General features: G+C 39.7%; 2 protein-coding genes and 1 long non-coding RNA gene across 3 annotated transcripts in view; all 3 read left to right on the top strand.

The window, feature by feature from the left end:
• The window catches only part of erbb3b (erb-b2 receptor tyrosine kinase 3b), a 70,591-nt gene extending 69,203 nt beyond the window's left edge, over positions 1-1,388 (top strand). Inside the window, exon 28 of the mRNA XM_069527146.1 lies at positions 104-1,388. Within this exon, the coding sequence (XP_069383247.1) occupies positions 104-1,014 (911 nt within the window). The 3' untranslated portion in view covers positions 1,015-1,388. The remainder of the gene's footprint in view (positions 1-103) is intronic.
• A 1,284-nt stretch (positions 1,389-2,672) lies between these two features.
• On the top strand, positions 2,673-8,972 carry pa2g4b (proliferation-associated 2G4, b). The gene is made up of 13 exons (XM_020096336.2): positions 2,673-2,965; positions 5,118-5,246; positions 5,326-5,431; positions 5,538-5,607; positions 5,761-5,853; positions 6,322-6,385; positions 6,476-6,554; positions 6,643-6,721; positions 6,817-6,950; positions 7,057-7,151; positions 7,620-7,747; positions 7,870-7,923; positions 8,017-8,972. The coding sequence occupies exons 1-13, from the start codon at positions 2,878-2,880 to the stop codon at positions 8,074-8,076; spliced, it is 1,179 nt and encodes a 392-aa protein (XP_019951895.1). The 5' UTR covers positions 2,673-2,877; the 3' UTR covers positions 8,077-8,972.
• Positions 8,973-10,332: 1,360 nt separating this feature from the next.
• LOC109635081 (uncharacterized) lies at positions 10,333-11,598 on the top strand. Its single transcript, XR_002203113.2, has 4 exons — positions 10,333-10,442; positions 10,541-10,567; positions 10,794-10,816; positions 11,299-11,598. It is a non-coding gene; the product is annotated as an uncharacterized lncRNA (long non-coding RNA).
• Positions 11,599-11,687: the final 89 nt, after the last annotated feature.

Here is an 11,687-nt window from a genome sequence, read left to right on the forward strand (position 1 = left end):
TTATTTGCTTAGTTTTTCAAAAAATAATAGCAAAATGCCTGAATGTATTTTACATATAATCAAGGTTTCCTCTTCCTTCTGTGTATTTTGTCTTGGCTTACAGTCCCTAGATTCTCTCATTCTGGCCAAAGAAACTTAAAACTGAAGAATAATCTGTCTCTCGTGGTGATAAATCCTTCCCAGGAGTATGAAATCATGAGCAAAGAGTCTCCTCCTTGTTTAACCAGAGGTGTCTCATCTCAGACAGCTTCCCCTTCAGAGGCAGTTTGCAGTAAAGCCTCCCCTTTACCTTCTCCGACCCTCATGGCTTCATTACCTGCAGAGCACACAGCAGATGTGGAAACACTGACACCATTAACAGGTGTGAGGAGAAAGCAAGGAGATAAGGATTATGAGGGAACTTTAATAGAGCAAAGGGACTCCACAGAGACAAATCAGCTATCTGGGGACACTGAGAGACAGATCAGACCTGCAGAGGACCATAAAGAGGCAGCCAAAGTGAGAGGCAGGTATGAATACATGGATATCAGGCGTTCTGACTCCACAGAGGTTGAGGATTCAGGCTGTGAGAGACGTGGGAGTCAAACATCTGCAGAGAAGGCTGCAGTGGCACAGGAAACAGACCAAATGGCGGAGGTGTTGAAAACAGAGCACGAAGAGGAAGCGGAAGAGGAGAGGTGCCACGACACAAACAAACAACCCACGCATCAGGAGAATCTGAGCGGTGTGGTCGAGCCCACGCCAGATGCGCTCACAGGAGAAGAGGTGGAGGAGTACGAGGAGATGACTACATTTGGAGTGGTGCCCAGAGGGTGGGAGCAGGCAGACTACCAGAACCTCCCAGTGAAGGGGAGAGCTGTTTCTGAGGAGGTGGGCAGCAGCAGGTGTGCAGGGATCGGGGGATACATCAAGGTGTGCGCCGGCATGGGGGAGCCTGGCAGCAACACATCATTTGACAACCCAGACTACTGGCACAGCAGACTCTTCCTCAAACCAGATGCTGTACGCACCTAATACCATGAACTGCAGAAACACTTACTTAAATTCCTCTCATAAATCTTGGTACCTTTGTAATATTTTACTGCTTTTTTTTTTATCTGAGTCTCACATCCAAGAAGCTTTGAAAAATAAAAATAACAAAAGAAATACAAAATGTATTTTAATTTCACAAGATTATGGTGCAGTAAATAAATGTGAACTGGTACAAAACAAGAAAAAAAAGGTTATGTTACAAGTTGTGTAGTTTGTATCAGTAAGATTTATGATAAATATTATTATTTTTACAAGTAGCCAGTCATTTGTGTTATTGATTTGTGTAGAGCAGACTTTTTTTTTTACATTACATTTTCTTGCAATATTTTTCAAATGAATAAAACAATGAAATTTCATTTCGTCTTGAAAATGCTCGTTTGTTTTATATCCTATTTTTATTCCACCGTAAACCATTAAAAACAGACAAACATGCGTTTCTCCAACTTGAAGTCATTGAACGCGACACCGAACAGCAGCAGTAGAAAATGGGGCGAAGGCACGTGAACGCATCAGTGACGCACTCGTCTCCGACTTGGTCAAAGGTAGAATCAAAGATGATGAGAGAAGCGAGAGGATTTATTGCGTCGTTTTTCCGTTTTCGTTAAAACCCAGCTAACGGTCTACTGGTGGGTTCACTAACGCATTAAGCAAAGTCCTTTTGAAAGATCCTTTACACTTCACACAATAAAGTAATGCACATTCTGTAAACCTAATTATTAATGCATTGATAATATTGTACATTTCAATTTAACAAATCGCTCCTAGACTTTACTATTTCTATATTTCACCCTGTCTGTGATCTATGTATGCATCTGTCTCCATTATTTTATCTGCCAATCATTTGAGATTCTTAATAAATAGGATAAAGTCCGGATGCAAACATTAGCAGCTCTATTTTTTTCAGACTGTCCCAATCCCTCATTGGTGGTGACATTTTCGGTGGTGGAAGAAGAATATATATATATATATATACATATATATTTCTGATTGGTTATATTTCTGCAGTAAAGTGTGATTTTCAAACTGCATTTATTTGTTTACCTTCAATTCCTATTTTTTTGTTTGTGTTTTGAAAGGCGCTATATAAATAAAGTTTATTATCATCCTTTGGGGGTCATGATGGAGTTGTGAGCTTTTATTATTATTAAAATCATTATTATTATTATTATTATTATTATTCATCCATGCATACGTGATCTACACCGCTTATCCTTTGAGGGTCACAGGGTGGATATATTGTTATTATTATTGTTCATTATTATTTGAAGTTGTAATAGAAGTAGTAGTAGTTGTAGAAGTATGCATTCATCTATCTATTACATATAACGATTATCCTTTGGGGGCCACAGGGGAGTATTATTATCATTATTTTCATTATTATCAGAAGTTGTAGTAGTAGTAGTAGTAGAAGTAAGCATTCATCTGTCCATCCATTATCTATACTAATTATTCTTTAGGAGTCACAGATTATTAGAAGTTGTAATAGTAGTAGTAATAGTAGTTGTAGTATCCATTCATCTATCCATCCATAATCTATACAGGTTGTCCTTTCGCAGGGTGCCATTATTATAATCATTATTATTATTTATTTGTAGTTTTTATTATTGATGGAGAAGATGATCTGAGTTCGCTGCAGCCCTGCCCTCGCCGTCCACGTGTAGGCGGGGAGCCATCTTGAGCTGGCCGCGTGTCTCGGGCAGCGGGCGGGCTCTGGGGCTCTCTGGCTGCCGGTAGTAGAAGTGGTTCGCGGCGGCGCGGAGAGCAGCGTGGTCCATCCTGTGACTGACTGACACCCGCCGGGGAGGGAAGAAAAAGTTACTCTCAGCTCGCGGACTCACTGCCAACATGTCTGGAGACGACGACACGCAGGAGCAGACCATCGCCGACGACCTGGTGGTCACCAAGTACAAGATGGGCGCCGAGATCGCGAACCGTAAGTGGAACGAGCTGTTTTCACTCGAGCGTCCGTAAAGAGCGGAGGATCCTGCTCATGTTAGCTAGCTGTGTCAGCTAGTCGTACCCAGCAGCGAGTGTGCCATGTGCCGCAGCCAGCAGCGGCCATAGGTCACAGCAGCGAGTGGGCCTTCGTTGAAAACTACTAAAACAGGAGTTCTTGTAAATAATAAAGAAGAACCTCCACCTTCAACAGACCGTGTTTGTTTAATATCTCGTAGCTGTCACGTTAGCTTAGTGAGCTAGGTGGCTAATTGGCTCAGCTACACTCCTAGCAGGCGGTAGCTAGCTGTAAGTGCTAACGCAAGAGATAACAATGACAAGTACAAAATGGAAAGATAGTATGAGTGTGTTCAGCGCAGTGTGTCCCACGTTTACTGCTCATTCAGATCCACACTCTTCTCGTCGTCCTGTAGGAGACTGAAGAGCTGCTTGTAATTTAAAGGCTCCAAAAGCAGAAGCCAGTCAACACCCAAACTACTATGTTCAGTTACATCCATTTATATTCCTACTTAAAGAATGAGACTAAACCACAAAGTCATTTTAACATCAACATCACGAATCTTCATCGTTTTATCGCTCGTGGTTGAAGGCAGTTCACCTCCCGATATGTCCATTGTAAGGCCACATGCACTCAGTGTCATCGGGGACATGTCTTGATAAGGACCGTTGGCTATAAACGGTGTTGGGTTTGCACCTGTGCGTCTTATTATTGCATCATTTCTGCGATCTAAACTCAGATACACCATTTTATTCTTGATTTAACTAACAAAGCATACAATTCCATTCACACATTACACTCACACCTGTTCAGAACAGTCTGGAGGTGAACAGCCTGGCATGTTACGTTTCTATACGTACAGTCAAACTAAAACATTTAGTAGAATCATGATAAAGTAAAGTTACTAGTGTTCATTTGGGGTAATCTGGTTGATTTTGGGGATCAGTTCTACTGTTTAATTATAAGTTTCCTCAGAATATCCAAGTTCTGTGACGTTTGATGAGTTCATCACATTCACATCATAATATATTGGAGCACAATGTGAGGTGACTAAACATCCACAACTGCATAGATTAGAAAATATTGAATTTGCAAAGCAGCAAATTCCAGTATCTAAGAATCTGGAACTGGTTTCAGCAATTGTAAATCATTGAGCCTTGAACTACGCCTGTGCAACATGTCAGTATATATTTTGTAAAGACCAAAAAATGTCAATGTCTTCATATTATTCTGTATTGGTCATTTATTTGTCACAACTCGCTTTTAAAGGCAATATTTTTCATTTGGATAATGCTTTGCGTTCTTCCAAACCGCTGGGATACAGGCAGGGAATTTGCACTCAGGCAACACAAACAAACATGGGAGAGAACGTGACACAGAATGAGGGTAATGCAGAGCAGGAGAAAGACTCCAACCAGCCAAGATAACATGAAATGCATGTTGTAACCTAAAGAAGGGCTACTTCCGTCATATGGCTCAGACACCACCAACCACATTTAACACCTACGCACGAATCATGTCAAACAGTATAAAGACAGTCAACCTGTTACTGTTAAAATGTGCTGTAATTTGTTTATTCAGTTTGACACTCATTCAGTTCAGACTTGTGTGCTGCATCTTTAGCCTTTACTTTCTCTCTGCGCTTTTCTAATCACTCACACTTAGAGCTGATCTTTTTAAGAAAACTGGGCGTCGCTTCTTCTGCAACATTAAAATTTTTTTTTTCTAAATTACCGTTGTGTGATAATCTATGGGAAGAACTCCTCTCCGGTCTGCAGCCTGTGTGTGTGTGTGTGTCACAAAAACATATAACCACAGTTATTAAGTTGATGGTGTTGGATCATGAATGTGGATTGTTCCAGTCACTTTAACCCTGATGTCCTGGCTGTCAATAATTAGTTGACTACATAATCAAGAGACAATTAAAATATGTGATTTTGACAAATAAGGGACTTAAGGATCTCATCTAGAAAGTTCTGGTTTATATTTTCTTAACCACACGATTTATGATCTGACCCAGAAAATGACACTAAATGGATTAATTGATAAAGAAAAATGATAATTAACAGTATACACTCTGTCATTGACATGCTTTCTTATTCGCCTCCATTTCTCATCTCCTGTCCTGCAGAGGCTCTGAAGACGGTAGTTACGGCAGCTATGGCTGGAGTCTCCGTACTCAGCTTGTGTGAAAAGGGAGATGCCTTCATCATGGCAGAGACCGGAAAAATCTTCAAGAAGGAAAAGGACATGAAGAAAGGTGAGTCTTTATGGCATTTCATCAGTCCCTTTAATGCCTGACTCAGCACCTCCCTCATTCACTCTCTTTTCTTTCACAGGTATCGCTTTTCCTACTTGTGTGTCAGTGAACAACTGCGTATGCCATTGCTCCCCTCTGAAGAGCGACCCTGACGTCATACTGAAGGACGGGGACCTTGTCAAGATGTAAGCTGCTTAGTTTATACCTGTCAACCCTGTGCACCAGATAAATTATAGTATGATACTTCATATGCAGTTCACACTCACCTTTTCTTGTTGTCTTTGTGTGCAGTGATCTGGGAGTGCATGTCGATGGCTTCATCTCAAATGTGGCTCACAGCTTTGTTGTGGGAGTGACCAAGGTATGTCATCAGTGTCGGATTAAATTACTCTGCAACACATAGTGATTTATTCTCAACAGTCACGAGCTGTGATTTACTTGACAGCCACTGATGGTCGCACCATCAATGGCTCATGATTCTCTTATACTTGACGTGCCTCCTGTGTTACTTCAGGACAACCCACTCACAGGGAAGAAGGCTGATGTTGTCAAAGCAGCTCACCTCTGTGCTGAGGCTGCCCTGCGTCTTGTCAAGCCAGGAAACCAGGTACAAATCCTACCATGTTGACTTATTCTGTTACCATTTTTCCCTTCTTCATACCAAAACCTAGGCTGTTGATATTGGCTGATAGAGAGTACCAAATACACACAGAAAATGAATGAAATAGAACTTCTAAACTCATAAGTTAAAAAGAACAGAACAAAAAATACACAATTCCTGTAAATTGCTTCTCTAAAAACAGTACTTGCCAGTAGCTGTACAGCACAAGTGCTATTTTAGAGCGGTGAAGAAGTGATTTCCAGAAAAAACAAAATTGTATTTTTATGTGGATGTGACTTTAAAATAAATATACTTTAAAGTGATGGTATTGAATTAGTACATGGATTTTGCGTAATCACCAACCCAACATTTTCAACGGTCTTGGAGTCATTTCCAATGTTGGTATCGGAGCATCTACATCACCATGACCAACGATAACTGCTCATTTAATCATAACCATGTATCTTCTATTAGAACACACAGGTCACAGAAGCCTGGAACAAGATTGCAAAGTCATTCAAGTGCTCTCCTATTGAAGGTGGGTGTTTGCGACCACTTGTTCCCTTCAAGTTCTGTGATTCCAATGGTTTATATTTGCTAAATGTAAATTTGACTTCCATATATACAGGCATGCTGTCCCATCAGCTCAAACAACATGTGATCGATGGGGAGAAAACTATCATCCAAAACCCAACGGACCAGCAAAGGTCAGTCACTCCTGCGTCACTCAGCAAGAGCTTATTATTCCTGACCTGATGAGTGTTCCCTTTAACCAGTGAACCTTTGTTTTTGCAGAAAGGACCATGAGAAGGCCGAGTTTGAGGTGCATGAGGTTTATGCAGTGGATGTGCTCATCAGCAGTGGAGAGGGGAAGGTGAGAGGAAATCAGATTTCTTTTGTTTTATTTTATTTTTTGGGAAAATGTCACAAATAAGAATCTGATAATATATGTTCTGTTTTGCTATTTAGGCCAAGGATGGAGGACAGAGAACCACTGTTTACAAGCGAGACCCCAACAAGGTGTACGGCTTGAAGATGAAGACATCTCGGACGTTCTTCAGTGAGATGGAGAGACGCTTCGATACGATGCCTTTCACTCTGAGGTAGCATCATTCAACTTCAGATATTAGCTTTGCTTTCTTTCTTTTTTTATCATTTTAAGCAACTTTTACATCTATAAACTAACTTCTCTTTTCTTCTTTGTCTCAGAGCATTTGAGGATGAAGGCAAAGCCAGGCTCGGCGTGGTGGAGTGTGCCAAACATGAGCTGGTGCAGCCATTCAATGTGCTGCATGAGAAAGAGGGTGAGTGATTTAATGAACAGGTTTGATTTGATGACCATTGTAATTCTTGAAAGTTTGTTTTTGTGTAAGGGCTGAAAGTTTTCCCATTTACGGAAGACTTCAAATGTTCTGGAAAAATCTCACAGAACGGGTGGTATTTATGAAATTGCCAATTTTATTGCACAATGATGAGGATACAACATATTAAACATAAAAGACAAAATTATACTGCAAGAGAGGAAGGAAGCCAGACAGCTTCTTTAATCTCTTTAATACCGACCTAACAAGCAACGCAAACAGTAAGGATTTTTTTTGTTCCCCTCTTAATATCAGAGGGAATCTTTTAAGCATTAAAACTCTGCACAGTTGAAACAGGACTTCCTGTTGCCATCCATATGAGTCATGGCACTCACCCTCTTATCTGTGACATTTGTCAAAATTTACAGAAAACTGCTGTTTATTGCAACTTTCAATCCTGTCTGTGTTCAGGTGAATTTGTCGCCCAATTCAAGTTCACTGTGCTGCTCATGGCTAATGGACCTCTGCGAATCACCAACAGCCTCTTTGAGCCAGAGCTGTACAAGTCTGAGCTCCAGGTGGAGGACCCAGAGCTGAAGGTAAAGCATGGTTTATGAATATATTGTTGTTCTACTTGAAAAGGAAATATTAGACTAGTGGAACGGCTTTTGCATGTTGTTATACTCCATGAGGTCATTACATATTTTTCTCTCCCATAAAGGCTTTGCTTCAAAGTTCAGCCAGCCGCAAGACCCAGAAGAAGAAGAAGAAGAAGGTGGGATACGACGCAATGTTTCATAAACAAACAAGAATACAGGATCCAAATGTATCCACTAATTTCAGTCTTTACTTTTTTTTTTTTTTAAAGGCCTCAAAGACCGTTGAGAGTGCGACAGGACAGGCGATGGAGACCGAAGCTGCAGAATAGATTCTCTCTCCAAGAAATTCTGACAGACCTCTGATGACCCAAAGAACAGACGTCACAAATCCTTCTGTCCCAGCTGTCCGAGGCACTTGCTGGTGTAGCCGCTGTGAATACCTCTGAATCTAACTGATGTCAGACTGGGATGATGCTGCTCCTAAATTGTCACTCCACTTAAAACACACACACACACACACACACACGTCCCTAGTAAATCTCACTGTCCTTGAGACAGGCTTTTGTCTTGATAGTGGACATAGCTCTGCTGCAAGGGCATTTACTCACTGGAACATTTACCCATTCGACTGATCTTGAGCCGTTTTTCCACATTAACTGTAGTGAAAGAAATGGAGAATATAATGAGTTTGACAGAGCGGCCAAGGATGATGAACATCATGTCAGTGTAATTGTGTGACATTTGGATAACTTCCTTGAGGTCATAAGCCTGAAGTTATTGGTGATAACTTGTCACAGAAAGAAATGGAACACCATACTTGAACCCTGATATTCTAACGTTCACACAATTTCTAATGACCTCACTAATTCAACATTATTCAGTGCAGCCGAATTACCCCATTTGTACTGCTCCTGCTTAAGCCTAGTCACTGTGTATACTTCTAGGCCTCTGATGTAGTTTACTCGGCTAATCATTTCTAAAACTGTCATTTTACATTCTACCAGTTGAGGAATTTAACAAGTAAAATAAGAATGATCCTTTCTCACTTGTGGATGGTGTAACTTCTGCCAAGGGTTCAGCATTCAGTCTTCTGGTGCCACCATTGAGTCTGACAGTCTGTGTTTACATAAGAATTCCATACCTGTTAAATATATGGATACTTTTGTAAAACAAATCCCACTTTCAGAGACTATTTTTGGAAACATTAAAAAGCCACCTGACATCATTTGTGTCTCTGTTTTTTTTGGGATTGTGTGTATTCAGATGATTCTGTGTTTATCATGATTTTAAGCATCAATTTGTGTCCTGGATCTCATGTCCCCCTCAATGACTATTCACCCTCGGTATAAAAAACTACACAGGAACTTGTTAATTGACGCTGGCCCGCTGCAGGGTGTCCGGGAAGAACTGAAACTGAGACTCCGGGTTTATTGAAATGTTAGATGACCAGTTGAGGTGTATGTGGTTCTGCAATATGAATAACTAATACAGAGTGTATATGATCAATGTTCTCAAACAACTGTAGAGGCAGTAGTATGTATAAATTATTCCAAGTGAAACACATGCATACTGTGCATATTATCAAGTACCATTGTTAACTACGAAAGTCTGATTGTCGTCTCAAGAGGGTGACAGGAGAGAAGAGTTTTTTATAATCAGAAAACAAGAGATATTTTGCTACTATTTTGATTGATCTATTCAAATAACTGATTATTTGTAATATCAATTCATTTTACGCTTTAACGGTTTTAACTATGCTCAAAGACACCATATAAATTAATTAATGAATTTAATTTCTTGTTGGCTTTAAAATACTTGAAGCAATTTAAGTCTAGAAATACTGGAATGGGGTTTAAATTGCTACTGTGCATAGTTGAACTACTAAACAGGCCTATTGGATATAGACTGGGGGACCAAGAGGTTTCCACACACTCTGTATGTGACCACTAATGTCTGAAAGTCACAGAGCTCACAAAACAAACAAAAAGATCACAAAAAAGTGTAATGCTAGTAGTCTTTTGTCTTTATTTTAGTGTAGGTTCTCAATGTACAGGCCTCTTTTCAGATTATTATTATTAATAATATTTATATTATTTGTTTTATTATCATTGGTATTATTGATAGATAGGGGCACACAGTCAACATATCAATTAACACTGTATCAGCAATCACATGAATTCAGTTCATGAGTAATTCTTTATTTGAATATGATAAGATAAAACAAGATTTAAAAAAAGATAATATCAGGTAGGACTTTATTAATCCTGTAGGGAATTCTTGCATATTTATATATATATGTGTGTGTGTGTGTGTGTATGTATCTATATATATCTATATATATATAGATATATATATATACTATTAAGTCTACAAAATATAAGGGGAAATAAAACTACAAGAATAAACTTTATTATAAGTTTAAAGGGTATACAGAGTAATGATATATAAATATAAAGGGTATAAGGAATAGTTCTATATAAATAACATCATGGGTCAAGAAATACTGAGTTTCTGAAACGATGGACTTTAAAAGCTGCAGTGGAATAATACTACGTGTTTTCATGATGCGTTTATCTTCTATAAGACTTCATTTCCCATGTTTCACTGCGATCCAATAAGCCTGGCGTCACAACCCCTATAAATACGACGTCGCGTGATTGTGACGTCCTCCAGGAAGACGGTGTGTTAGCGGTTGGTAAGTTGGAACTCTGCTGTCTCCATCAGAATCCATGTTAATCATCTTGTTTTGAAAGCAATCGAACTAATTCTCCACATGTGCCGCTCTGTTTTCAGCCTCCACTCCTCGACATGAGAGCCAAGGTTAGTGTCGAACGTGTCTATGATACGATATCTGCAGTTTGTAGTCACGCTAACATCTGTTAGCTAGCTAGCAGGGCCGAAACAGCACGTTCACGAGAGTTAGCCTGTGAATCTGTTGCTTAACTCATTCTAGTCTCATCTTGTTTCAGTTGTATTTATTTAATGAGTTTTGACATAAATAGACGTGAACCGCATAGTAATTCAATGTTTTCTCCCCCCCTCACAGTGGAGAAAGAAGCGCATGCGCAGGTAAGATTGTGAAACATGCGTCTTCTGTTTGCAACTCTAGATTTTATTGAAATGATCCTAAATGTTAAAAGTCCTGTCGCAGTCACATAACATCGTGATGTTCGAGTAAATGCTCAATTGTCCAAATACAAATGGTAACCAAATGGTTAATACACCATTCAGTGCGAGATCATATTGACTTATACCAAAATCTAATTTGTTCATGTTTCCTTTACTGAGTTTCCATTTCAATCCTATGAACTAGAATAATAATATCTGTGTAAAGTCACAGTATTAATTAAGGCTTGTCAATTTAAGCATTACTAGGAACGGCAATACAATTTTCATCTGTAACAAGGTCAAAGTCTTTGACATTCTCTGCTCATACAGACTTTATAACCTCAACCTTCATTCCAAAGCATTATTGACTTATGGCCCAGCTCTAGTAATCTTCCTTTGTCCAGTGTCGTGATGTCTAACTGGCTCTTGTGATCATCTTGCAGGCTGAAGCGCAAAAGGAGAAAGATGAGGCAGAGGTCCAAGTAAACTGTCTTCTCTGCCATGGCTGTGACTTCCAATGTTTCAAACAAGCTGACTAGAAGAGCACAGCCAGAGACCCAGGACCCCCCCCCCTCTTGTCTTGAAGCCAGTGGTGTCCAAATCGACCTGATGCTGCAGAGCTGATCCAAGACCCCTGGATGTCAGGCTTTTCCACTGGGACTTTCTGAACTCCTGTTCTTAATTCCTCAACTTTTTTCATTTGTTTTTGTCTTTGATTAAAGGTTTTGGTTTAAAAAAAAAAACAATTTGTTGTTTCAGATTTTTTTTTAAACAGCCTCGGGAAGTCCTGTAAATAACTTAAGAGATTGTTACATTAATGGATGCAGTTTTG

Source organism: Paralichthys olivaceus, chromosome 6 (genome assembly GCF_024713975.1).
Source record: "Paralichthys olivaceus isolate ysfri-2021 chromosome 6, ASM2471397v2, whole genome shotgun sequence".
Taxonomy (NCBI): Eukaryota; Metazoa; Chordata; class Actinopteri; order Pleuronectiformes; family Paralichthyidae; genus Paralichthys; species Paralichthys olivaceus.